Raw genomic sequence first — 26,865 nt, 5'->3', positions numbered from 1 at the left:
AAGTTCTCTCGTTAGGTGTCCTCTCATCCCTACTTAGTCTGTTCTTGCAATAATTTATGCAGGTGGTCGCCTGGCTCCTTGCAGAAGAACCCTAGTTACTTTAGTGGGCCTCCATAAGGGTTTTATGTGGATCACACTGAAGGATTGGAAACTTTACTGCAGGGAAAGCTTTAGCCAAGACTTTTTTTTCAAGAGTGACTTGTGGTGGGGTGGGAGGTGTCTGACTTCAGAAAGCCAGTTCAGATAGCTTGGAGAGGCTGGGCACTCTTCTGAAAATCAGGCTGCTTTATAGCATCTTGGCCTAGGAACCCACAATCACTAGTTGCCCCAAAACTTAAAGGTTATGGTTCTCATGAGAACTTTCAACAGTGAACATTAATCTTGCTTATCTGTTGATTTGGCTACTGAAAGTAGAGCTGGAACATGCCATAAAGGAGCTGCATTTATTCTGTTGCAATGGAAGATGGATCTATTTATGATGCAGTTGCCTAGAATTAATAGATTTTGCCTCTATAAGAAAAGCTCAAACTCCAAGCAATTACTGTTAAACCCAAAGACAGCAAGAATATTCTCACTGTTGCAAAGCTGATTAGGCCCTTGTTCAAGACAGGACATTAGAGTACGATTGTGTCTGAAACCCTTTATAAAATAATCTCTGTGGTCAAAGCTTGAAAAACAGACTTGCTTAGAATCTTTTCTTGTGGCAAATGCCACAAGTTCTGCAGAACTTAAGCTTTTCTTTTTTATATGAATGCTTAGGTTCCCTTCCACCTCCTTGATAGAGAGAGTCTTTGCTGCTGCATAGAGCTTTAAGGAAGAACAGCAGAGTTAATGCTGACTTGAGTCCTGTCACACTTTGTGCTGCTGCTCAGATGCCTGCTAGCAGCAGTGGAACTGACAAAATTCAGGCAGCTCCATGCTATTCATTGTTAATAAAAATAAGGGGATGTCAGGTAAGGATGATAAAATGTATTTAGGTAAATGTGCTGCCTGTTCCCCACACTACTTCTTCTGATACGGAGGCACTAGCTCCTACCTAATATAGAGGCTGCAGTGCCATGGAGGAGGGCCTGCATGTAATCGTGAAGGTTAACAGATGAGATCAGGCTCATCAGTTAATCGTGTACACACTTTACCCTGCACTAGAGATGTGAAAGTGTGTGTGGGGAGATGATGGGAGATGGAGTAGATGCTACAGCCCAAAGCTGGAGGGAAAGGGAGAACAGAAGAGACTTCACCCTATCTTTTATCAGCCATGAAATTTTACTGCTTTTTTGGGGGGGGGGGGAGGAAATGGTGACACTCCCACATTTTATCAAAAATCTACTATCTGGAGGGTGAGATGAAAACCAAAGACTCTGAGCTGGGTCCAGGACAGATCCTTGGTAGCAATCATAACACCCTTCTCTTTCCCAGCATTGGGGGAGGCTGTTTCCTCCATGTGTTGTTTCTCTGGAGAGCAAAGGTCTGAATCTCCTGTCCTTGGCTAAGAAACACAGTCCTTAAAAAATGTTACTAGCCTATCAGTGGGCAGGATGCCAGAGCAGCCCCTATCTGAGAGGCAACCTGGCCTGCCACAGGCTGCTCTCACAGGAAAGAGACTCAGTTTGGGGCTGCTCCAGCTGGGCTGGAGCATCTCTCCTCTCCCTCCTCCTCTCCCCCCCCCTTCCTCCTTTAATCAGTTAACTGGTTAAACATACTGTTTAACTGGTTAGCCAATTAAATGGGATTTTACATCCCTAATTAGTAGACTTAGCCATTAGGTTAGCAGAAAGTTGCCTGGGTAAATCCTTTTTCTAAGCCTTGCCTTGCCATTAGCATCACAGGAATTTGCACACACAGTCCGTGTTTTTCTGACAATGACAGAACAGATGTTGCTCTTCAGAGGAAAATAACATTTCAATATCACAGCTTCTGGCCCATAGCTGATATAGGTAGGCGCACGTGCATGCGCACACGAGGTATAAAAACAAAAATGGTGATTTTTATATAGCAAGGGATGGCCAGACACCTCTCGTGGGCCGGATCCAGTCCACCAAGCACTGGATCTGGCCTGTAGGCCACCCTGCCTGGACCCTCAGGGTATGTCTACACTACAGAGTTTGGTCAGAAAAACAACCGTTTTTTCCAACAAAACTCAAGGAACGTCCACACTGCAATTGCATTCTTCTGCAAGAAAATCTAAAGAACAGAGGAGTTTCCGACATTGATAATCCTCATTCTACAAGGAAGAAGCGCGCCCCCCCCCCTTTTTTTTTTTTTGAAGATCACTTTTGCAAAAAGGCACGTGTGGACGGGGAAGAGGGAGTTCTTTCGGAAGAAGAAAAAAGGCACAGGTGCTCTGGTGGCCATTCCGTCCATAGCAATCACAGCTTAGATGTGACAGCGCTCGCATCAAAAAAGTGATCTGCTTTTTCAAAAGAACTTTTGCAGTGTGGATGCCCTCTTTCAGATTAAGTGTTTTCGGAAAGTCTCTTCTGAAAAAAAGCTTCTTCCAAAAGAAGGCTGCAGTCTAGACGTAGCCTCAGGCACGCAGCAGCTGCGTTTTTAAGCACAGGGTTGCTCTGTGTGCCCCTCTGCTCTGGAGGGAGGGGGAGGCTTCATGTGATCTCCCCGCCTCCAGCCCAATCCTCAGCTCTTTTGGCCAGAAACAACCAGCCAATAAGAAGCTGAGAGGTTGGCCTGGAGAATGGGGGCAATGCAAGCCTCTTCCACCCCCTCCCTCCTTCCAGAGTTGAGAGCCATATGGAGGGAGCAGCCTGCAGTTTTAAGTAGGGATGTAATAGTATAGTCGATATAGGTTAATGCTATAGATGCGTGCATTTCCTCCCACCCCTTGCCAATACACTTTTTAGCATGCTGGTCAGCAGCCCAGCTCAGTCCTGGCTTTCACTGGGTCCTGGACCTACCCCCACTGTGCCTCTGCATTTAAAGAGTATTAAGAGCCCAGTGGGCGGGCAGCCTGGCTCAGTTCTGGCTCGTGCTGGGTCTTGGAGCTCAGACCCCTTCTTGCCAGACAGGGGTAGCCCAGGGACTATAGCATAGTCAACTAACCAATAAGAATTCATGAGGTTAATTGAATAGTCAATTAACCAAGTTTTAACATTCCTAGTTTTAAGTGATCTGGGGCTGCAGCAGGCAGGGAACCCAGTTTGCCTTGGGGTGCTGCAGGGCTGCTGGCTGGGAGACACTTAGGTAAGCGCCTCCCATCCAAAGCCTATCTCTGGCACTCCAACCCCTCCTGTGCCCCAACTCCCTCCCCCAGGTTACCATCCAAATCCTGTGCACCTCTTTACCCTAGGTCACAACTCCTTCCCAGACCCTGTACCACCTCCTACACCCCTCCTGCACCCACACTCCCTCCCTGACCTTACCCCCCAGTCCCTTGACCCAGGTCACAACCCCTTTCTTCACTCAAACTCCCTTTCAGACCTCATACTGTCTCCTGCTCCCCAGTCCCTTACCCCGTGGGCCCTTCTGCACCCAAGCTCCATCCCAGATCCTGCACCTCCTCCACAGAAAAGTGCAGCCCTTGACCACTTTCCAAAATCTTGGAGTAGCATGCCCCTCCCCACCAAAAATTATTACCCACCCCTGGTATGCAACTATATGTTAATCTTTAAAATAATGCCTGTATACGGAGCCCATCTTTCACTGCAGTTAAACAGCATGCACTCAGACTTTACTGGGTCTGACAGTAACTCTTATCAGTTCAAACCACTGATTTGTGTGGATGATACTTTTGGTTTGTCATAGGGATGTGAACAACTAGTCGACTATCCAGTAAGCAAATGCTTATCAGATCAACACACTAGTTGACTAGTCGCTCCCCCTCCCCCCCCACACACACACCTTGCTGACTATCAGAAAGATGCAGCAAGGGTGGGGGGAACAAGAGGGGGAGCCCGGGGCTACTGCTATATCGAATTACCCACACTCAATTGGCCAAATAGCCACATGTGACTAGTGTATTGGACGCTGCGAGTTTAGAAGGACTATGCCAGTCCAGAAACTTATTTAGCTGCAGGCAGATCATAAAAAAAGTCTTAATTCTGTGTGCAAAAAACTTTTTTTGGAGTACCTTTAAAATTGTGTAGCATAGTTTTCCTTAAGAGCTAATATGTCAGCCTGAAATCAGGGGGGGCTGCAGAAGCCTGGTGGAGGGCAGGTACGTGGGGAGTTGGGAATGTGGGTTTATGTTCCCTGAATAGGCTGCCAGAGACTGTGGCTCAGCCATTAGGTCAGGCAGGCACCTGAAGCCCATCTGCAGTCAGCCTGGAGTGAAGCCTAATTAGAACACCTGCCACCAGTTAAAGCCTGTGGGCATGTAATAAAACCCTACCCTCAGGCAGGGTGGGGGAGGAGGAGAAGGGTGGACCAGAGGAGAGGCTGAGCGAACGGGAGCCCTGTAGGAAGCAAGCTGAAAGGGCCTGTTCCAAGACACCAGGGAGGGGGTACTTAGGGAGTGGTTGGGGAAGTGGTCTAGGGAGGGGCTGCTATTCAGTGGGACAAGGGCCAGGTTTCCCAGCCCCATTTGGGGCTACTTCATAGGACCCTGGGCCAGAACTTGGAGTAAGTGGGTGGGACTGGATTCCCCCAACCCTCCTCCTGGCTGGTGGGCAGCCAGCAAGGAGAAAAGGACCCTTGGACTGACTGAGGGGCTGATCTCCAAACCTCTGACTGGCCAATGATGAAAAGGGCTCTTGAGCAGGGATCCTTGCCTCAGTGGTAGGGACACCGTGGGCTAGAAGGAGATGCCTTTAAAAATGTGTAACCTCCGAGGCTGGAACTCTATTGCTCACGTCCACAAGACAGCTTAAACATGTATTCTGCAAATCAGGCAGCAGGCTTGTGTGAGGAGGTCTCTCTCACTACTTCTCTGATAACCATTCTGATTTTTCAATGGCTTTCTTCACCTCTTCCCCCTCCCTCCCACACCCTCAGCGGAAAGCCGAGCTGTGCTGCAGCCTCCCCACTGCATGGGGGCTCTGCTGCATGGGGGAGGGTGAGGCTGAGCTCCCTCCCCCTCTCCATCCTTCTGGGGGAACAGCAATGCATTGACTCGTGAGACTTTCCCCACTGCAAGGGGGCACAAAGCCAGGTAAGTGTCCCCCTTATGCCCAGACCCCTGCACCCCAACCCCCTCACTACCCTCCCTCTACCCAAGACTGTGCACCCCCAGCTTGCTTTTGACACCCTCCCTTTTGGCCAGATACCCTGTGCCCAGGCTGCACCTTTCTTACTCCTGCACCCTTTCCCCTGGCCAGACACCTAACTCCCAGCCTGCTTCTGCATCCACTGTTGCTCCTGCTCCTTCTCCCTACCCAGACACCCTACTCCCAAGCCTGCTTCTGCACCCTACCCAGATACCACCCAGACCTCAAACTTCTCCCCCTTCTGCACCCTACCTCCCAGATCTTGCACCCCATCCCTATCTTACTCACTAGCATCCCTGTTCCACACACTGAACTCCCAATTTTTGTCCCCACCCCAGAGCCTAAGGCGTTCCATAAAATCCAGAACCCCAGGAAAGTAAATCTGGCCTATGGGAAGCCCTGAACCTCAGTCCTCCCTGTCCCTTCCCCTCACCTGGTGGGGCTGGAGCACCAGAGGAGTGTGGTGTCTTAGTTGGGAGCCACTTCAGTGAGGGGGTTTTGGGAGGTGGTTGGTGTGGTGTGTGGTTTGTTTGGTGTTTTTTGCTTCTGGTTTGTGTGGTCCCCCACTGATTTTATTTTTCTGTGGGTCAGTAGCCTCCAACTCCCAAAAGTTCCCCACTCCTGCCATAAATAAAACATTGAATCCTTTTGTGTTGAACATAAATTAATATTTTACTTATTTAAAATGCAGTTTGATAAACTAAACATGCAAAAATAAAAACAATCTGTTTAAATTAAACCATTTCTCTCTAGTTGAAGCACTAGGAAAATGGCTCAGGTGTAATGTTGTTTCCATTAGCAACTGGTGGTTTGCAGGAAAGTTTACATTGAGCCAGGTGGTCCATGGGCCAAAAAGTTTGAGAACCACTGCTTTAGATGCATCTCTTGGATTCAGACAATATAGTACAGTATTGGATATTAGTTGCCTGTTGTCTGCAGTACTATGGTAACTAGTCCAGAACTCAGACACATTAGATACTCCTGTGTTTGATCTGTCAGAATAACACTGTGAAGTAATTGTCTAGGCACAAAGGTTCTTACCAGATGGCTCCTTTATTGAGTGGCATCTCGTGTCCTCCCTTCACTCCTGTGTACCCACACCAGGTCAACCACGATGAGTTCTGCTCAGTCCTTGTAATACCGAAAACACGCTTTAAAGTCCCGATCACGTTGGAACTGACAGTTGCTCCCAGTGGCGGAGTAGGGGGGCTCAGGCCCACCTCCTCTCCGAGCCCCAGCCCAGGGCCCTAAGGCAGGGATAGTGTATCCCTCCACAGCAGCTGGGGTAGTAACCCCTAATCCCACCCGCTCTCTGGTTCCACAGCCCTGCCCTGGGCCGCTTCCTACTCCACCCTCGCTATACCCCGTTATGCTGTTGGCCCCGCCCCAAGGAGGGTTCCCAACTCACCTCGTGTCCCGTTCCACACTATGCTTCCTTCTCCCATGTGCCCTGGCCACTTCCCAAATAGTCTGCCAGGCCGGCGGGTGACGTCATCCACCCGCGCCTCCGGCCGTGCGTTTATTCCCAGCTCAGCCGTGCCGGCACCCTCTCTGCCTTCCCTGGCTAGCTCTCCGTGGCCCTCCTGAGTACAGTGCGGAGGCGCCCTGTTGCAAACACTATCACAATGTTATGCCAAATTCAACTATTTTAGTCATTTCAAAATTCATGTTGAATGCCATGTCTCTAACAATATAGACAACAAAAAATTCCTTAGTACGCCTATTAATACAGAGCTCTAATTCAATTAAAATACAGTATAGAGTAGTGGTCACCAACTAGTAGATTGGGATCTACTGGTAGATCTTGGAGCCTTTGACAGGTGATCCTGACAGGTTTGGCTGGGAGGCTGTGTCAGCCGACGGTCAGGGCAGTGAGTCCCTTATGACCGGCTGAAGTTCTTTTAAATTGTGCTTGGTTCTGTTACAGCAACTGAAGGAGTCAGGTTAAAGCTTAAACAGTTACTATTTTATTGTTACAGGGTAAACTTAGTTGTTAAATGCTACTGCTGTGTTACAGATAACACCGCCACTACAAAGGAAATTACACTAAGAAGTTACTTACAGGTACCATGAAACCCTTTTGGTTCTCTGAGCTCTTATTAAATGCATGCAAAATACACATAGCAGGTATATATTCTCACCCCTGCGTTCCAGACTTGGCGTGGCCAGCGTCTTTCTCTCAATCCCTCGGGAAGAAGTAGGGCGAGGTTGGGCGTCCCACAGACCTCGGGAGACAATCAATACCTGCCAGCAGGTATAGATGATTGGAGCTCAAATGGGGTGGGCTGCGGAACCTCTTTTTATACCCCTTGGGTCATGTAGGCTTCTTCCTGATCTCAAATGGCCAATTAGGAAAAATGGCTTTGAATGCCAAGTTTCCCACGAAGGGTGCAAAGCATAATTTACACCTGGGAAAATGCAGACAATGGGCACCTCTGGTATGTGATGGGCGAAGATTCCTCTCCTGGGACAGTGCAGGCGTGTCAATTACTGGTACTAGCCATCAGGGCGACGGGAGGCCCCGGGTCGTCAGCTAGCCCATTTACTGTCTGGCTTCTGTTTATGGTAGAGTCAGGGACAGGCAGCACACCTGCGTTCCCAGGGCATCAAAGGCTGACTGCCTTTCTCTTGCTCTCGGGGCGGGGGGGGAGGAACGGGACAAGATGGGGTATGTGGAAAAACAAGATGGGGTTTTGTGTCTGGCTACAGGCTGTCAAGTGCTGGCATTTCATCTGCCCCTCTCAGCACTGCCATGCTGCTCCTGCCCTTTGCCTTGGAGCTGCCTCCCACACCCTGGGAGCCACCTGCTTGCTGTGCCAGGCATGGGAAGAAGAGGAGGGGGTTCTGATATCTGGGTGTCTCCTGCCCCTCCCCATGCCACATCTCCATAGGGCAGGGGGGAGACAGGGATGAAGAGAGTTTGCTGGCTGCAGGGCCAGGGTAGGAGTGAGCCTGCCTTAGCCCCTCTGCACCACCACCCGGCAGCCACTTGTGGATGCGCCCGCAGCCAGCTAGAATGTGCCCGCATTCTGAGCCTTGGCCCTGAACTGCTCCTGCACCCAAACCCCTGTCCTAGTCTTGAGTACTCCCTGCACCCAAACCCCCTCCTGTATCTTGACACCCCCCCTGCACCTCAACTCCCTGCCCCAGGCTCAGTTCAGAGCTCCTCCCACTCTCCAAATCCTTTTGGCCAAGATCAGAACCTGCATCCCCCTCCCCTGCACCTCTGCCTGATAAAAGTGAATGAGGATGGAGTGAGCAGGAGTAGGTCCTTGGAGACGGGGCGGGAAGAAGGTGGGGGCAAGGGTGGTCGGGTTAGAGGTAAATCCTGGATCGCATTTCAATTCAAAAAGTGATCTTGTGCTTCAAAAAGTTGGGGATCACTGGTCTAGAGCCATATTTCCCACACCCTTCCCCTCTGCTCCTATCATACTATTGTTTTCACCCCATGCCTTTGCACTGCTCTGAAGGAAGTTATTGCTAGGAGGTGGGGGGAGTCTGGATATGAACATGAAGGATTATTGGGTGTGGGTGGTGGGAAACCTATGGAATGGAGGTTTTTTGGGCAAGGTGGAATTGTTCGGGAACCTCTATCATGCATTCTCTAGCTGACCCCTTAGTCTTTTCCATGCAATCAGGCACATCTATGCCTGTCTCCGTGTAGCCCTGAACCTCTGCTCCCATTCAGCCTTTCCAAACCCTAGACTGTGCTCCTTCCTCCCCTCCCCCCACAGCAGCGCTATATGCCCCATGTTTTCTGTCCCTCCTGACTTGGATGCATAGGCTGTGCATGTGAGGAAAGCATCCTCTTCTCTTCTGTATCAGCAGCTAGGGCTGGTCCCAGGGACAGCTGTTCTCGTGCCCCAGTAGTCCCCAGTGGATGAAAGGCATAAATGCAGCACTTTTCCACTAACATTTATTTTCTACAGGGGGGAAAAATGTGCAGCACATGAATTCCACACAAATGCAGTGGTGCAGAATTCCCCTAGGAGCAAACAGAGAAAAATCTTTTTTCCTGGGCGGGGGTGGCTCTATTTCACTGCCAATCTTTAGTTATTTAATCTATAAAGAGTTCAACTTCCAGTTGCTTTGTTTCACGCTATAATCTTCAAACAAATCTTTGGAATGACCTTGAGCTCAGTTAGTAGACTAGACAGGTGTTGCAGTTCTGTGCTTAGCTCATTTTAGCAGTTATGATTGTGGGGACAGCTTTGTCAAGGCAGATCCAAAACCAAAATGATCAATTTAAACTCCCACCTAGAAACAAACATGAAAGCTAAGCAACACTGGGGTGCAGCCCCACCTTGAGCCTTCCAGAGAGTGCACTGTATACTCTACTCTCAGCATGATCCAGGTAAGGATAACTGTGAACCTCCCTATATACTGATCCTTTTCCCCAAGAGCAGAAAACCGTCTGGGCCACTACAGCTGTTAACTGAACATGCTGGAGCAACCAGGGATCTGAAATAGCCCCTAGATTTGAGTTCTGAGTAATAGATAGCCCGGGCAATCCCTCAGTCCCAGAGGCTGGTAGTTTCTCCCAAGCCACCAGAATTATTTGTGGCAGGGCTGGGCCCATGCCGATGAACAGATTCAACTGCTGCCTTGGAGATGGATGTGGCAGCAACATGACTATTTCTAGATTACACAGAGCTAACATTAGGGGCTATCGCTTGACTACAATGTTGTCTAGAGTCTAGCATAATGAGGCCCTAGCTTGGTTGAGCCTTCTTGACATTACAACAATATAAATATTAACTAGTCGTCAGCTCTACCGTTTATTGTAGCGCTGCCCCTTGATTGACTTTAAGGAAAGGCTAAAGTGTAGAGGATAAGCCAAGTTAGAAACACCTCTCGTTACTCACACTCACACTCTGTCTTTCTCTCTCTCGTACTAGGGTAGTGACTTCACTTCACTGAACTTTCCCAGATAAAATAGCTTTGGATTAATTATAATCTGGCCATATATCAGTATCCATTTGCTATAGCTGATTGACATTTACAGTAAATCAGAAGAACAGAGGGGTTTTTGCTTTGCAAGCCATGTCTGCTCCTGAAGCCCCCCTCAATCTCCCTGGTCCTCAACAAGAGCAGCCCCAGGGGTCTCAGGACTCACTTGGGGGAGCAGGAGGTGTGCACTCTCCTGGTCAGGCCTGGAGATCGAGTCCTTCCTGGAGCTGTGGGGCCGGGATGAGAGGCTCCAGGATCCCTGGGCCAAGAGGAGAAACGCTGACATTTATGGCCAGGTGATGCAGGCACTGGAGGAGCACTGAAACTCACCCCGGGCCATGTAACAGGTTCAGAGTAAGGTTAAAATTCCTCCAGGGATACGTCCCTGCCACCGAGCACACAGGGGCAGGACCCCACACCTGCCTCTACTACAGGACCCCACACCTTTGTGGACTCTGGGCTGCCAACCCCTGTCATGCTCCAGCCAGAGGAGGAGCAGGAGGGTGAGGGCCAGCCAACCAAGGACGAGGAGGAGGAGGAGGAGGAAGACAGAGGCATTGTGACCCTCTCCCTGGAGCTGGTGTCCGTCAGCCAGGACATCTCCCAGGCCACCTCAGAGGCCTGGGAGGGATCCTCAGGTGAGTGGTCTCTGTCACTCACACAGAGGGCGGGGGAGGCAGCGACACTCGCACCCCACCCCCTGTGCACCGAAGGCTGGACATTGTGCTGTGCATGTGCAGCGTTACTGTGTGGCATGTGGATGCAGCAGGCGGCCGCTGAGTATGCCTGGGATCCTGCTGGGCGCACAAGTCCTGCTATGGGGGGAGGGAGAGGGTGCACCGGCTGGAAGCAGGTTAGACACAAGGGTGCAGGCCTGACCCCTCACGCACCACAGACAGTGCTGCGAGCCACCCCTGTGTGTGCGGCCCTCAGGGAGGCCCAGGCTGCTCCTGGCTCCTCTGCTGCCCCTGATGGGATCCCACTGTGGCTGGACACTTCCCTTGGCTGCTTGTCTGTGGATGTGGGGGAGGGGGTGAGGAAGTGGGCAACCCAGTCCTCTGGGCCGTGGATGGTTGGTCGTTGCTCACAGAGGGCGGCACAACCTCGGACAGTGTCTGCAGGAATGACTGACAGTCTCTGCCTCTCTGTGTGTTCTCCACAGCCAGACCAGCTGGCAGTGAAGGGCCAGCCAGTCCACCTAGCCAGGTGCCACAGCCCGGGACACGTGAATGCATGCCAGGTTCCAGGAGCAGCTGATGCGGTGGCATATCACCGTCCTCGAGAGGATGGGGCAGATGCTGATGCATAAGGTCCGTGCCGACCTCGAGCGGTGGGAACATGCCTGGAGCTGGTTTCTGGAGCGCTGTAACCTCATGGCCAGCATGGCGGCACACCTGCCTCATGCCACTACTCCTGGCTCCCACCCTCCTGTGCCCCCTGCTATGTCCATTCCCCATCCACTTGCCGCCTTAGCAATGCCTTTCTCCCTCCCCAGGTGATGCCCATGCCCCCTCCTCCTGCCAACCCTGACCCCACTCCTGCCGACCCTGATCCAGCCCCCATCCTGGCCACCTCCCTGTGTTCCCTGCTCCCACCTGACCAGAACCCCGATGAGGCCCCCGCACCCGAGGTGGCACATGGAGCCACCCCCCCCCCCCCCACTCCTTGCAGTTCTGAGTCTCCCTCCCTCTGCCCACCTTTTTTTTATGTACAATAAATAGTTTATTTTTTGTTAAACACACCTGTTTGGTTCATTGGGAGGTCAGGGAAAGGGTAAAGGGAGGGGTTGTGGTGGGAAAGGGATAGGGCTGCAAACCACAGGCCCCAGTGCGGTGGCCCTGGAGCCAGTTACTGGAGAGCTTGAGCGAACCTCTCCCGTAGGACCTTCTGGATGCGCACCCCAGCCTGATGGGCCTCGTGGATGGCAGCTGTCTGGGACTGCTCAAACGCATGTGGCTGGCATCTGCCCCCCAGCCCAAGGGGCAAGCCTCCCCCTTCCTCTCCACAGTGTTGTGGAGGACACCAGCATGTCATGACCACCTTGGGACTGTTGTGCTCCCCCTTGTCGAGGTGGATCAGTAGGCACTGGATGGAAGCGTGCCTTGAGGCAGCCAAAGGCGCACTCGACCTGAATCCTGGCCCAGTTCAGGCAGGCATTAAATTGTTCCCTGCTGGGGTTTGGGTGTACAGTTTCATCAGCCACAGCATGAGGGGGTAGGCCACGTTTCCCATGATGCACAGTGCCATCTGCACATCCCCATCTGCAAAATCCCAGTATGGGGGGGGGGGGAAGGTGCCTGCCTCGGGCTCGCGCTACAGGCTGGAGTTTCTGAAGATGCAGGCGTCATTTGTCTTGCCCAACCACCCCACAAAAATGTCCGTGAAGTGTCCTCAGTGGAGGACCAAGGCCTGTAGCACCATTGAAAAGTAGACCTTCTGATTAAACCAGTGGGCCACTTGATGTTCTGGGGTTCAGATTGGGATGTGGGTCCCATCTATGGCTCCCCTGCACTTGGGGGAACCCCAGGGCAGCAAATCTGTCCATGATTGCATCCAGGTTTCTGAGCCGGATGACCCTCTGCAGCAGGATGGAGTTGATGGCCCTCATCACCTGCAGAAGGACACAAAAACAGAGCATGGGAGAAGGGGTGTGTGAGCCCTTAGGAGGTGCCCACCCTCCTTCTCTCCGTCAGCATCCCAGGAGCCACCCTTTGATGCTGCCCCTTGCCCCCCAGCAGCAGGGCTGTATAGGGATGGGATGGCACAAGCCCCCCAGGGATGGGGCTTCTCTTCCCCTCCACCTTGTACAGTTCCCAGCCCCTCCTGCTCTCTTCTCTCCTCCCCCCCCCCCCCCCCCATATTCAGGGACTGCAGCCCGAGAGCAGCTTACCTGCATGAAGAAGGCTCTGAGGGTGGACTTCCCCATACCAAACTGGTTGGACACTCCCTGGTAACCGTCTGGGGTGGCTAGCTTCCAAAGGGTGATGGCAGCCTGCTTCTCCAGGTGGATGGTGGGCCGCAGGTGGGTGTTGCATCTCCGGAGGGCAGGGGTAAGCCAGGCACACAGCTCCAAAAAGGTGGCCTTCCACATGTGGAAGATTTTAGAGCCACTGCTGGTCGTCCCACCAGTCGGAACTGGTGTCCAGCCTCCAAAACCACGTCTCCACAGTGGACTGCGGTTGCCAGAGTGTAGCAGCTGCTCCCAGGGAGAGGGACTTGAGGTTGTGGTCAGGGGTCAAGCTCCTACAGGAGTAGCATGGCAGCATGAATCACTTGCTGCACAAACTGCAGCATAGCCATGGGGGGCCAGGACATGCCCAGGCCAGCTCTGGCTCCACGGCACAAGGGGAAAAAGCTGTGGCATCCAAAAAAGCACCGGGCAACCACAGCAGGTACTGCTAGAGCTTTCCTGTCCCTCAAAGAGGTAGTAAGCATGCAGAAGCAGCAGAGAAATGGCTGTCTAGGGGGTCCCTTTAAGCACATGTCTCTGCAAGGCTCCAGCTCCAGCACCAGCCCTCAGAAGCAAGGGTCACCTTAAGCCCTGCTTGAAGTGTTTCTGGGTGGCCTTTTTTGTGAGAGCATCCATACAGTCTGGATGCTCTCTTGCGCAAAAGCACATCGCTTTTTCGATGCGCTTTTGTAGTGTGGACGCGCTCTTGTGCAAGAAGATTTTGTAGAAGATCTCTTCCACAAAAAGTTTCTTGTGCAAGAATCCTGCAGTGTAGACATAGTCTAAGAGTAAGGTGAATGGGATTTCTTTATTCTACTCCATTGGAAGGTAGAATTTCTCTGTCATAAAATTTTATTTGATCAAGCCAGAACCATTCCCTCTAACTCAGTAGGTAAAATATTTCACAGTTCTGACAAAGCTATGAGAGTAAGAGCATTATGCTGGTTTCCGTTATAAACTCCACTAATATCTCAGGCTGGATGCACACTTATGGCTGCTTTATAGCAAATATGTTAAGAGTCTTTCCATTTTTAGGTAAAGCTCTCAGAACAGAATATCTTGGTTTTAAATTCTGTATTGTAGGTAAGAACTTTAATTCTTTACTTTTAGACTAAGCTAGTTTTCTCCTAATTTGGAAAATTAATGTCCCCTAGATAAGGTAGTGTCTAAGTATAAAAATGGTCAATATATTGCAATTTCTCTGCAGGAAAGAAAATTTCTTTTTAGAAAGGGCAAATGACAACTTGTGGGGAGGGATAGCTCAGTGGTTTGAGCATTGGTCTGCTAAATCCAGGGTTGAGTTCAATCCTTGAGGGAGCCATTTAGGAATCTGGGGAGAATCTGTCAGGGATGGTACTTGATCCTGCCATGAGGGTGGGGGACTGGACTCAATGACCTCTGAAGGTCCTTTCCACTTCTATGAGATCAGTATATCTCCATATTAATTAATTAAAAGTTTGTAGTTATCCAGTTACTAAATTATTTGAACTTTTAAAGAACAAAGATAGAGATGAATTGGTGCCAAAATTGTGACTCATACAAGCAATTTCTTTTTTTCTTGATGGGTTTTCTCACCCAAATCACATAAGAGTTTGGTGATTAACAATGTCTGCAAAAACAAAAATGAAACCAGTGTCCTGTTATCATAATAAAATAGAGGAATGTGAATATTCTGGTTAATGTTGAGAGGGGAAGCATTAGGGACTATTCCAGACTTGGGAAGAAAGCCACCATTTCTCTTCTTTGGTATGAGCTTGTACGTGATTTCCACTAATGCTTCTTTAGGAAGAAGAGTGTCTCTGTTTGATGTGCAACTGTCATCTGAAACATCAGTATTTTAAGAAGATCTGCTGCAAGAGTGGGAGGTGTTCCACCTTGGGGACATGGTGCTGAAGGAAATACAGTCTGAAGGCATGTTCTGGAGACCAATCAGGAGAAGCTCCTGGGAGACTCAATCAGCTTGCCTATTTTGACTTGTTGTAACCAACAAAAGAATACTGATGGGTTCTTTGTGCTGCTCTCCTGAAGAGACTGGACGTGCGGTTGAGGGAGTTTCCATACTTCTCAATTATTGTGTGAGCTGGGGCTGACAAAATACCTTTTCTGCTGACCTGTGTTGGCACCTGCCACCTTCTCTTTATGCAGGAGTTGATCGCTGCAGATAGCAGGAGGGAAAGGGTGTGCTAGAGAGGAGATTAAATAGTTTCAAGATAAAATAGTCTGTGGTTTGCCTTTGCCTTCCATTCTTCTTTGTCTCTTAGAGCTTAACTTGCAAAACATTTAACATTTATTTAAGAAGTTAAACACTTGCAAGAAGAGCTCATAATATCAGCATTACCAAAGTTACCTGAACATTTATTTCCTCCTGAAACTTTCCATTTTGTTTCCGCCCAAAGATAGAAAACTACTTTAGAAAAACCTAAGCACAATTTATCAAGATGATGATAGATTTTCTAAAACAAGCTCAAAAGTACCATCCAATAACAAATTGAAACTTTCTTACCCTAAAGAAAATTTAGCCCTTTACTTTCAGAAACTAAGAATGGATGTAATAATATGATTTGCAACAAGCTTGTTTCCGGGGAGCCAGACAGAAAAAATGTTTCAGGTATGTCAGTCAAGTATAAGGGAGCTATACTGCACTGGTCACTCTAATTGCTATTTGCTGAGTTAATTTTATATGGTAGCTGAAGGCTGAGGAGGATGTTGAACAAAAGAAGAAAATGGATAAGGAGAAGAATAGATATCTTGGGTGGAGAGAGACAATGTAGCTGTGTCTTGGTAAGAGAATTGTGGGATACAATAAATGTCATGTAGAAATTCACAGGATAAAATTAACTCATCTAGACCTTTATTAGAATGATCTGCCTTAAAAGGAGAATGTTTCCTGCTTCCAGTCCATAAGAATGGAGAGTCTTGTTCTTTCTGTTTTTTAAAGCAGGTTATGGTTGCTAAAACTGATCTTATAAAATATAACATTCAATAGGGTATCTCCCCCAAGGTTCTGGGGTGCTGGAACAGTATGTGTAGTGGGGGTGCGGGAGCCATTGAACCACCCTGTCAATCTTCTATATGATTTAAACCACGGTGTGCTGTAGCATCCCTTGTTCTAGCACTTATGCCAAGGCCTGGCTTGCCTCAAAGTATAAGGTGAAGTTTGGAGCTTAAAAATATGGCTACAAATTTCATGCTACATTTCTTACTGCCATCAAAATATTGGAGAAAAAGGTTGAATTGGAACAAAATTTTGTGTCTGGGATGTCTTGGTGTTGATATTTCAATCAGAAAGAATGTGGGTTTGCTCTTGTCGAGTTTTGAGGCCCACAGAAAAGCCATTGTAATATTTGTTAAAGGAATACATTGCATATCACATGGAATCATTTTGAAACAATAAACATGGAAGCCTCATGATGGCCTTCTTAAAAAAAAAAAGACTATTTTATGAAGAACTTGAAATTTACCTATTCTCAATCTGTCAATAACAGAATGGACAGTCGAAAGTCAGTGGAACATAATGCTCTCACTTTTGCTTAATAAATCCTAAACACAAAGTAGAATTTCATATTACAAAGAGTCATTTTGTCAGAGTCCTGTGTTTATGGAAAATCTGTCTCCCACTAATCCTTTTCTGCTCTATTGCAAGGAAAGGTGAATTCCTTCCTCTTAGGCAACATTTTTCATACTGAAGTGGTGAACTTTCAGAACAATGAAGTGCTAGGTTAGTGTCCAAAGCATAGTCCTTGGTTAACCATTACATGCCCTGGTTCTGAACAAGCAAGAAAATCCTGAGGGCCAGGCCGAGGCATAGAAGTGAACCACTGCAGAAAAATATATCCCAAACATGTTGGTAGCGAAAGGGAGGGGAAAATCTACAAAGACTGGTGCTGCAATTAAGCAGTATTTCTACTCGTTATCTTGCTTTCCATTCTCCACAGAAGTGACCCTGGGCCTTGCTTGACTAAGATTTCGGAGATTAGCCCAGATATAATGCCTGATTCAGTAACAACTGTTGGCACAGCTGGCTGTCACTATTCAAAAGAAATCTGTGGAAATCAAATTTTCATTTCTTTAGATAGGGAGGGGCCCTATGACATGCTCAGGAGTGTATGAAAAGTGTAATATTCTATGATAAAAATTTGACATTTTCTGCTGGATTTGGCTAGCTTGAGAAATAGCAAGTGTATATATTTTTAAATGTAGACGATTAAGAGTTCAGGGGGAACATGCATTCTATTATAAAATCCCATGCTTGAATGTGCACATTGGGAAATTACTCATTCAGTGACCTGACTGGCATGTGCACGTGGTTCAAATGTTGCACAGTAATCTGAAAATTTAAGTCATAAAAGCCTAACATTCCAAAAGACTTAATAGTGCTCCAAAGACTTGCAGAGTTCTGTTCTTCCATACTTTATCTTTTCCATGGTATGACTGGCTTATTTGAGTGTGGCTGTACTAAAAGTAAATCTAGTTCTGGATTGTGTGCATGGTGGTAGACTAGAAACAAAACTCTTCGGTACATGTACCCACTTCGCTAATATAATGGTAAAGTGCACAGGTCACTTTGGACTTTCCACTTTAAGAATTAGATTATACAGTTTGAGAGGGTACTTTTTCAACAGGATAATATTAGCTGCTCTTTTAAAACGAAGGGGAAATGTTGGCCTATATTACTTAATTGGGCAAATATTCCTTCAGAAAATGGCATTTTGGTAAGTTTAATCTTGTCAAAGAAACTTCTTTCCAACAGTTCTGACTTGTGTATTTTTTTTCCTCTACACTTCTATAGGTCTGGGTTGTTCTGCCTTCCACCAACTTCGCTGCCAAAACAAGAGGAACCTCCTGCTGATGCTTGCACTAACTGGGTTCCTGAAGGCAGACAGCCAGTGAAGGGTGAGGCTGAGTCACAGCTTTCTAGTGAAAAACCTCCCAAAGGAAACAGTGATGAACAGGTTCCTCCTCTTTTGCCACCTCCATCTCCAGGCAGCGTTCCTCCTTACCCTCCCTATTTTGAGGGAGCTCCTTTTCCTCCTCCCTTATGGTTAAGATACACATATAACCAATGGATTCCTCAGCCACCACCAAGGACTATAAAGAGGACAAAAAGACGGTTGTCACGAAATAGAGACCCAGGAAGGCTTATCATGAGTACTATTAGACTGAGGCCCAGGCAAGTGCTCTGTGAAAAATGTAAAAACACTCTGAACCCAGAGGAAGCAAACAAAGCCAGGCAAAATGCTAAAACTAGGAGGAAACTAAGCATTCAGGACAAAGAGGAAAAAAAGCACAGTGATTCTGATTATGTAGAGAAAAGGAACAAAAGAGAAAAGAGAGAGGAAGACAAATTTTCTGGGGAATTGGTGCATCGAACTCCAGTTATAAAAATATCTTATAGCACACCTCAAGGTAAAGGCGAAGTTGTAAAAATTCCCTCCCGGATTCATGGCTCAGTTAAACCATTTTGTTCACAGCGGATATTGCAGAATGGAGGGGAGGACCAAGAGGAGAACAGAGACTCTGAACGATGTCAGGAAACCAAATGTTTTATGGATAAGTCAGCAAGCAGCCAACTTGCTTCCATTCCAAAACTGAAGTTAACTAGGCCGGTGCATTCCAGTGCAGATGTTCCACCTCCAAAAATCAGACTGAAACCCCATCGAATAAATGATGGTCAGAGTGTTTCCATTTATAAAGCTGAACTTATTGATGAGATAAATGTCCTTCAGAGTAGCAGGGAGTCCAATCCTGCTGCATTTTACACTGATGAATCTGCAGATAGAAGTTTAGCAGAGATGTCTTCAGGGAGTTCAGGTGAAGATGACGACTTCAAAAGATTTTCCCAAGGTAAAGATGGACATGATAACTTGGCTTTTCTTATGAATTATCGTAAAAGGAAGGCAGATTCTTCCAGTTTATCAGTGTGTAGCAATGACAGTCTAGACGAATCCAAATCCTCTAGTTCAGAAGTAACATCACCAGAAATGTGTGACTTTTTACCTGGTGATGATGCGTCTGTCTCTTCATCTTCAAAAGATGAGCGTAAGATTGTGCCACCATTAACAGTTAGACTACATACACAGAGTGTCTCTAAATGTGTCACTGAAGATGGAAGAACTGTTTCAGTGGGGGATATTGTTTGGGGTAAAATTCATGGTTTTCCATGGTGGCCAGCACGTGTTCTTGACATAAACCTTAGCCAGAAGGAAAATGGAGAACCTTCCTGGCGAGAAGCTAAAGTATCGTGGTTTGGTTCTCCAACAACCTCATTCTTATCTGTTTCAAAACTCTCTCCTTTCTCTGAATCTTTCAAACTGAGATTTAATCGTAAGAAGAAAGGGATGTATCGGAAAGCTATTTCAGAAGCTGCAAAGGCAGTAGAGCATCTGACCCCAGAAATAAGAGATCTCTTAACACAGTTTGAAACATAACTTTGCCTCCAGTACCAGGTGAGTGCATAGTGGACTGATGCTTCCTGAACTATCATTCTTGTACAGATTGCATTTGTCTTATTGTCATGTCTGTTCTTATTTTACTTTTTGTCTTTTTGAGTTGCCCAAAAGATATGGGTTGAACTTCTTAAATACGGGTTTCTGGGCCTTTGAATAAGTGACATTACAGAGGGGTGAGAACTTCCAGCTCCCATTGACTAAAGTGAATTTCACAGGAAGCAGTCCTTAATTCTACTATGGGATTATGAGTCAATTTATAGTTGTGGGGAAAGGTGCATTGTTGTTCAGAGTGTCTATATACTATCTCCTGACCAGGTTTGCTAATGAAAGAGCCAGTGTACCATCTGGACAGATGAGGGCCCAGATGTGTAATACCCACGTTTAGAATCCCATGTTATGTGAGAAGCAGACTCCTTCAGTCTTGTTTTGACTCTGATAATGACCTTGTAGTAAGTGACTTGTTTTGCCATCTAAGTACCTATGGTTGTAATAATTGCCTATGATGAAAGGGTGTAATGGCTACTGACAGACAGTACCATGTGTTAAAATGTATCCTGCTGTGTCTACAGACCTAGTGGCTCCCTAAACTACTACCTGCTTTGGTAAACTGTCCTGTGGAAAAACACTTTTCTAAATAACTTCATGCATGCACTAGGGCTACCTCTACACTGAGTTTTCTTTGCAAAAAATATGCTAATGAGGGACTCATGCCAATCCATTTTTGCACTGGGGTATTTTGCGCAAAAGCAAACAGTGTAGATGTTTTCTTTTTGCGCAAAAATACCTTTTCCCGCAAGATCCTTGGACGTTTTCTTTTTGTGCAAAAAACCCTTTTTCCACAAGATCGGTACACCTTTTTTTGGGGGGGGGGCATAAGGATCTTGTGGAAAAAGGGGGTTTTGCACAAAAGAAAATGTTCACGCTGCTTGTTTTTGCACAAAAACCCCACTGCAGAAAATATGCAAATGAGATTGCGACTCATTCAAGTGAGTCCCTAATTAGCATATTTTTGCCGAGAACTCAGTGTAGACGTAGCCTAGGAAAAGTAGCTTTAGTAATCAAAGATGCTCACAAGCCCTTTCTCTCTGTACCTCCTTCTGCCAACACACACCTCACTTCATTCTTCTTGAAATCTGACAGTCTGCTAGCTTTAGTTTCCTTCTGCAGAAGACATTCTCTTGTCCAGATGTCTGACTTTTTTTTATTATTATTAACTAAACTGCATCAGACCATTTGTCCTGAAGCTGAGAACGAAACACTTGGTTTCTTTTTCTCTGATGATTTCCTGAAAGTACCATAGCCTGAGTACTACTGAGAGATAGTGGAAAGACATCAACAAAGAAATCACTTCTTAGGAACAGCTGAGAGCATATTATTGGTTCTCCTGTGTGACTGAAAAAGCGGTGCTTTTCCCCTCCCTTCTAAGCTGTAATATGCATATCTGTTGTGATCAGTTTTCAGTGTTTAAGTTTATTCTACATCTTATAATTTTAAATTGCTTTTATTATTTTAATTGTGATCTCCATTTTGTAAAGTCTACCCCTGCTCCAGCTGAAGTTAGTGGCAAAACTGCCAGTGACACTGAATAAGATCAAGATTTATCTCTTGGCATGCTGCTAGTAGTGGCTGTTCAGCTAAACAAGACCACATCCATGACATTTACAGTTTGGCACCCCAGTGAAAGATTGTTAAACCAGGATAGAAACTTATTTTTTTCCTCTGCATCAGAATTGTGATTTAAGTCTTTCCTTTATTAAAATCTAGTTTTGTGCTCTGGCTCCCATAGAACTCAGTATTGGTTCATTAGTTTGTCTCATATTTCCTTCATTTGCCTAACTTCAGAAATGTATAATTCCCCCCCCCCCCAAGTTTCTAGCATAAAGAAGCTTGATCATGGTTATATCAGTATCTGACTCCACACTTCAGATATTGGGACTGAAATAGTAAATGTTTGTACAATCCCAAGGTGGCCAGGTTTGATTTGAAGAAAATTAAAGGGAAATTCTGCTGACTATTTTTGCAAACTCGTTTTGTAGAGTTAAATCTCCAAAAACAAACTGACACACATTGGATGTTCTTTCATCCTCCATCAGATGTCACCAGCTCATTTACTTGAATATAATATAGACCCAGAATTCTCACTCTTTCTTTACACCATGACCATTGTGCCAAATTCCTTGCTTCTCCTAGGTAAAAAACTGAATTCAGTTTAGTAAAGCCTTACTGCATTTGTGAAATTAATTTTTGCCTCTTTATCCATGTGCCTTATCTGACTTACCTTTTCAGTCTCTCTGGTAAAATTATCTGTTGGTCACCACAAGAAAATACTAACAGTTGTCAACAACTATCTGATAACTGCACTACAAAATAATTCGATACTGACCATGGGGTAGCTATCAACATCTGATAACTTGTCAGGAGGGAAAGGGGCAAAAGATCAGAGGTTGTTATTACTTGGATCTGCAATGTGACAATGTCTTCCAGTACATTGTACTGCTCCTACACTGAATATGCTTGTTTGTGCCTCCCTCTTCCCCCCCCCCCATCATGTTATAATTTTTGACATGCATCAGTTTGTGAAAGCAACTTGCTCATTATACCTTATTTGAATACCTTGCCTGAAACAGAGATCCAGTGCTCTCTGAGAATTTTCTTGAGCGAGAGCTGACGTCTTCACACCACTTTTTGGTAACTGACTTTTTTCCCATTTTATAGTTGCTATAGCTCATGCTGGCTTAATTACAGTTACAATCAGTGGTGCCAGAAACAACTTGTTTGTGTTGTAAATCAAACTGTCTCTGGATTTTGAGGGATGTTCAGAGGTGGCAGTTTTTTTTTTTTAATGTCTCTCTGATATGATACTTTAATAAGATTATGTATACATATTTGTAGTCACACTTTTTGTGCCACTGCAAAAATGGTCTCAGTAGTAGTTCTAAAGGGGGATCTGTTTACAAACAACATCCAAAAATCTAATAGAATCACGTGTTTGTTTACAATGAAAGAAATTTGTATGGTCAAATTCAAACAGTCATTCACCTGTCAGAAGTGTTCTACTGTTAACCTTCTGCAATCTCTTCCATGGCTTCCGGCCTGCAGGGGCTGAAGAACATGCAGGGTAGTTACTGAAGACATCAGTAGATTGTCTACAAATGCAAAATAAGCTGAATGTGTGAATTCACTTAAAACTAAAGCTGATCAAATACTGACCATATGTGAATGCATTTGTTTAACCAACTATTACAAAACAAAGTTTTCAGTTAGCAAGGTTTAATTAGCCCTACTTTTTGCTTCCCCTGCGAAGTGTACTTCATGGGTGGAGAGTTGAAACCTGATCATTAAATTGCCAGTAAAAATACGACCACAGGAAAAGACTAGGCAGAGTAGTAACCCGTAAAATGCAATTTCATAAGACACTCTTGATTCAGCAGATAGCGAGGAAAAAAATCTCCCACTAAACATGTTCCAATGCATTTTTGCAGCTGTCATTAATATATAAGCATAATTTGCTGTTTGATAACTGCTGGCTTCATGAAAGTCTGTTGCACTGTAACTAAATGCTTGTAATATGCAGACTTCAGTGGTGTGTTGGTAAGGATTAAAACTCAGACCAGCATGGTTGACTTTGCTTTTAAGAGTATAGGCCTTAATAACTGTTACTGAAAATTACTTATGTAAGTTCTGAAAATAATGGGAGAATCAGAATAGTGGATGACATTTAACCTTAAATCTATACCTCTATTTTCAGAAGGCCTTTTTGAATTCTTCTGTAGAGCATTTTACCAAAGGCCATGTTGTAAAACAGACGTGGGCAAAATATGGCTGTGGGCTACATCCGGCCTGCCAAGCCACCAGATCTGGCCCACAGAGGCAGCAGGGAGCCCCAGGCAGACTCCCCTGCTTGCCCCGCAGACCTGCACACCATGCAGAAACACTGTTTCAAACCAGCCAATGGGAGCTGACTGTTTGATAACAGGCAGCCAAGAAGAACCACGCCTCCTCTCCTCGACTCAGTTATTCAGTGAAGCGCATGGCCAGGCAAGCAGGCAGGATGGCTGGCTGGGAAATGTTTTAAGCTCTGCAAGCCTTAGCTTGGCAGGCAGGCAGTCTGGTTTGGCCACAGCCTGCCTCTGGCACCCCAACCCCTCCCTGTCCTAACCTTCTGTCCTCCGCTCCCCCTGCCCTCAACGTACCCAAACCCTCGGTCCCCCTCTTGCACCCATATCCTTTCCCAGATCTGGCACCCGAATCACCTGTCCTGGATCACAGTCCCTTCCTACCCTAGCTCACATCCTGAACCTTTGCGCTCCAGTCCCCTGCCCTAGGTCACAACCGCCTCCTTCACCCAAACTCCCAGACTCCAGTCTCCCTTCTGCACCCATCCTCCATCCAAGACCCCACATCTCCTGCATTAATATCCTGGAAGAGTGCGGTCCTTAACCACTTTCCAAAATCTTGGCGTGGATCGCAGTAAAATTATTGCCTACCCCTATTGTAAAAGGAAGGGCTTACTGATGATTGGGAGCCAAAATGCAATCAGGTCTTTTTGTCCAGATTGCTTTTAAATGCAGACATCCTTGGGGGTAAAGGAAGTGGGAGAAAAGTGTGAGAAGATATCACCTCAAACTGTAATCTGTGAAAGATGGCAAGTATGTATCTGGATTTGTCTTGAATAAAGGCAAGCCTGAATGCACTTGCACAAGTCCCAAGTGGGGTAGAAGTTGCACTGCTATTACTTCTGGCATAGTTTACTTATAAGCAAGCTTACAGCAATTCTTGGTTCTGCCACTTTTAGATTACTTGAGCAAAAACAGATCTGGTTCAAAGGATGTAACCAAGTTATATTTATTGACTTGGCTTATAAAAATCATTCCACATTCTCCCCCAGCCCTCTTGTAGGAGTTCCTCACTAGTGTTGACAGCATTTAAGAGCCACTGATAGTTGATATTAATGGAGAAATGAGTCTTCAGCAAAACTGGCTTCCTTTAACATCAGAAACAAAACCACTGAAGATATATTATCGAGGGAGGAGGGAGAGTGGTGCAGTCTATATCTACCTAGATAGAAACATGTTTCATGTAACTTAATTTTACAAATGCATGTAGCATTTTTCTCAACTCAGATTTTACACATCAAGCAAATTCATGGAATATTGATTTCCTGAACAGTAATCACCTTTATCACCACAATAAAAAGCTCCTGTATTTCTTAGTCTTGTGGTGCATAGATTTTTCTCATTGTAATTCTAGCAGCAAGAAAGAAAGATAATGAATTTCAGGTAGTGTGACTGCCTTAATATTAGAACGTGAATTTATTATATTTGGTTTAACTTCCAAACATTCGGATGCTTATTTGAATCCCTACGTGTAGGGACGTAAAATCTTGTTTAATGGGTTAACTGACTAAACTTTGCTTAACTGATTTAAAGGGGACGTGGGTTGGGGAGCATTCCTCCCAGCTTGCTGGGGTACCTGGGCCCCCATGGACAGAGGTTACTCTGGATGACCAGAGTAGCCCCCTACCCACAGCAGGTGGGAGACTGCTCTGTCCCCACCAGTTAACTGGAACTGATAAGCATCACCTGTTAACCATTCACATCCCTGCCTTCCTGCCATTCCCTGTCCTCAGCTTCTTTCCTGGAAAAGGCTTCTGACTTGTTGTGTCTCCCTAAGATTAGAAGCTGCAAAAATGAAGTACGTATATTGTCCTTCCCATGCCCCCACTCCTTTTAAGGGGAGCTGCTTCTTTTCTGTATCCTCCATGTATTCAGGAGGACATTGAATTTTTAGGGCTTGCCTATCCTCTCAGAAGATATATTTACACTTCAGCTGGAGTATGTTTCCCAATTCACAGATGTTCACTAGCACATTAAAACTGGTGCAGCTGTTGGGAGTGGCACAGGTGGTATCTCAGACCTCACCACCTGATTACAAATCGACGCAGGTCCTCTCGGTGTGTCCACGGGCAGTTTGTTTGATCTGTCGCCTGTGCCATCCCGGCTAATGTGCTGTCTTTCAGCCTGCTAGCTCAAGCAAAAGTAGCCTGTCTGTCTGCTCAAGCTGTGAGAAACGCTCCCAATGGCAGCACAGCAATCTCTAAAGGAGAGAAATCTGACCTTTTCCTACATCCCCATCACTGACCGCTCATGATTTTAAATGAGGTGGGGTCAGTGCTTATGGGAGCACAGCTCCTGACTGCAGAGCAGCAGATAACAGACAGCTTCCAGGTTAGGGAGGGGTAATGATTTTTGCGGGGGAGGATCCATGAATTTTGGAAGTGGTCAGGGGCCAGCTCCAGGGCTGTAAAAGGCCTTGGGCGGAAAGGGCAGGGTTGGGACTAGAGAGTGAGTGTGCATGAGACACTCTGTGCACGTGAGACAGTGGCACAAAGACTGGGAGAGCAATGGCACAGTGTGTGTGCTGGCTGCTGTTGGGTAAGTTTCTGTGGGTTGCCATGTGCTGTCTCTTTTTTACAACTGGGAAAGCTGTTCTGCTCCTTGTCTTCCCCCTCCTCTGCTCTGCAGAGAGTGGGTATTTGGGGGGGGGGGGGGGGGAAAGTGTGAGAGCACTAGCTGCTAGAGAAACCTTAGAAACAGTGCACTGCCTCTTAACACTGGCACTCGGCTCAGTCACTTTCAGTACTTCAGACTGGAGCAACTCTCCTGTGTGTGTCCCTCTCCCTGACCCCTACTCTGCAAAGATGAATTATGGGACAGTCACACCCTGACTTCAGCACTTCCCTCTCCTCTGCACCCCCCCTACCCTCCCATGGCTAGCAGAGGGTCCTGGAAGCAACTTAGCTGCAGGACAAGCAAGGTGAGAGAAGGGGCAGCTGAGCCCACATTGCTGTTTCACTCTATTAATCAACTGAGTGGGCCACATAGAAATGCGCACGTGCTGGGTCCAGCCTGCCTGGTTGTATTTAGCTCACACTACTTCAAGTGCTGCTGCAGTCCCAGAACAGGTGCTATTTCATTTATTGGGGCCATCCATCCTGTGACTGAGACACATTCAGCACTGCTTTGTGACTAGAAGTGGTGGTGGCAGTATGTCATTAACATTGTAACAACGCTGTTTTCATGTGAAATGACTTTCTGAAACATTCACTTTCTAGGCCATAACTTTCTATGCTTAGTCTCTGACCAACTCTCACAGCTGATCTGAAACCTCAAACTTCATATGCAAACAGTTAAGTCAGCATATGTATGGAGCTAAATTTGAGGCAGGGGAAGGCCTTAAAATACATTATACATGTCTGAGATTGCAGGGCTGCCCAGGAGCTGTGGGCTTCCAGATTGTGGTCTCCAGAGCTGGTTAGCTGCAGAGTGCTTGCTGGCTCTCATCTTTCCAGCTGAAAGAA

The 26,865-nt window shown here is 46.7% G+C and overlaps 1 protein-coding gene across 2 annotated transcripts in view; it reads left to right on the top strand.

The window, feature by feature from the left end:
• Window positions 1-26,865, top strand: part of PWWP2B (PWWP domain containing 2B) — a 46,212-nt gene that overhangs the window by 4,754 nt on the left and 14,593 nt on the right. The window contains exon 2 of one of the 2 annotated variants that reach the window (XM_006136627.5): window positions 17,846-18,900. In XM_006136627.5, coding sequence (XP_006136689.2) covers window positions 17,846-18,900 — 1,055 coding nt within the window. Of the gene's footprint in view, window positions 1-17,845; window positions 19,503-26,865 lie in introns of both variants that reach the window. The other variant, XM_006136626.5, reaches the window with a different exon arrangement.

Source organism: Pelodiscus sinensis, chromosome 8, assembly GCF_052426305.1.
Source record: "Pelodiscus sinensis isolate ZL-2025 chromosome 8, ASM5242630v1, whole genome shotgun sequence".
NCBI classification, from domain to species: domain Eukaryota; kingdom Metazoa; phylum Chordata; order Testudines; family Trionychidae; genus Pelodiscus; species Pelodiscus sinensis.
This window is presented reverse-complemented; position numbering and strand designations above follow the sequence as displayed.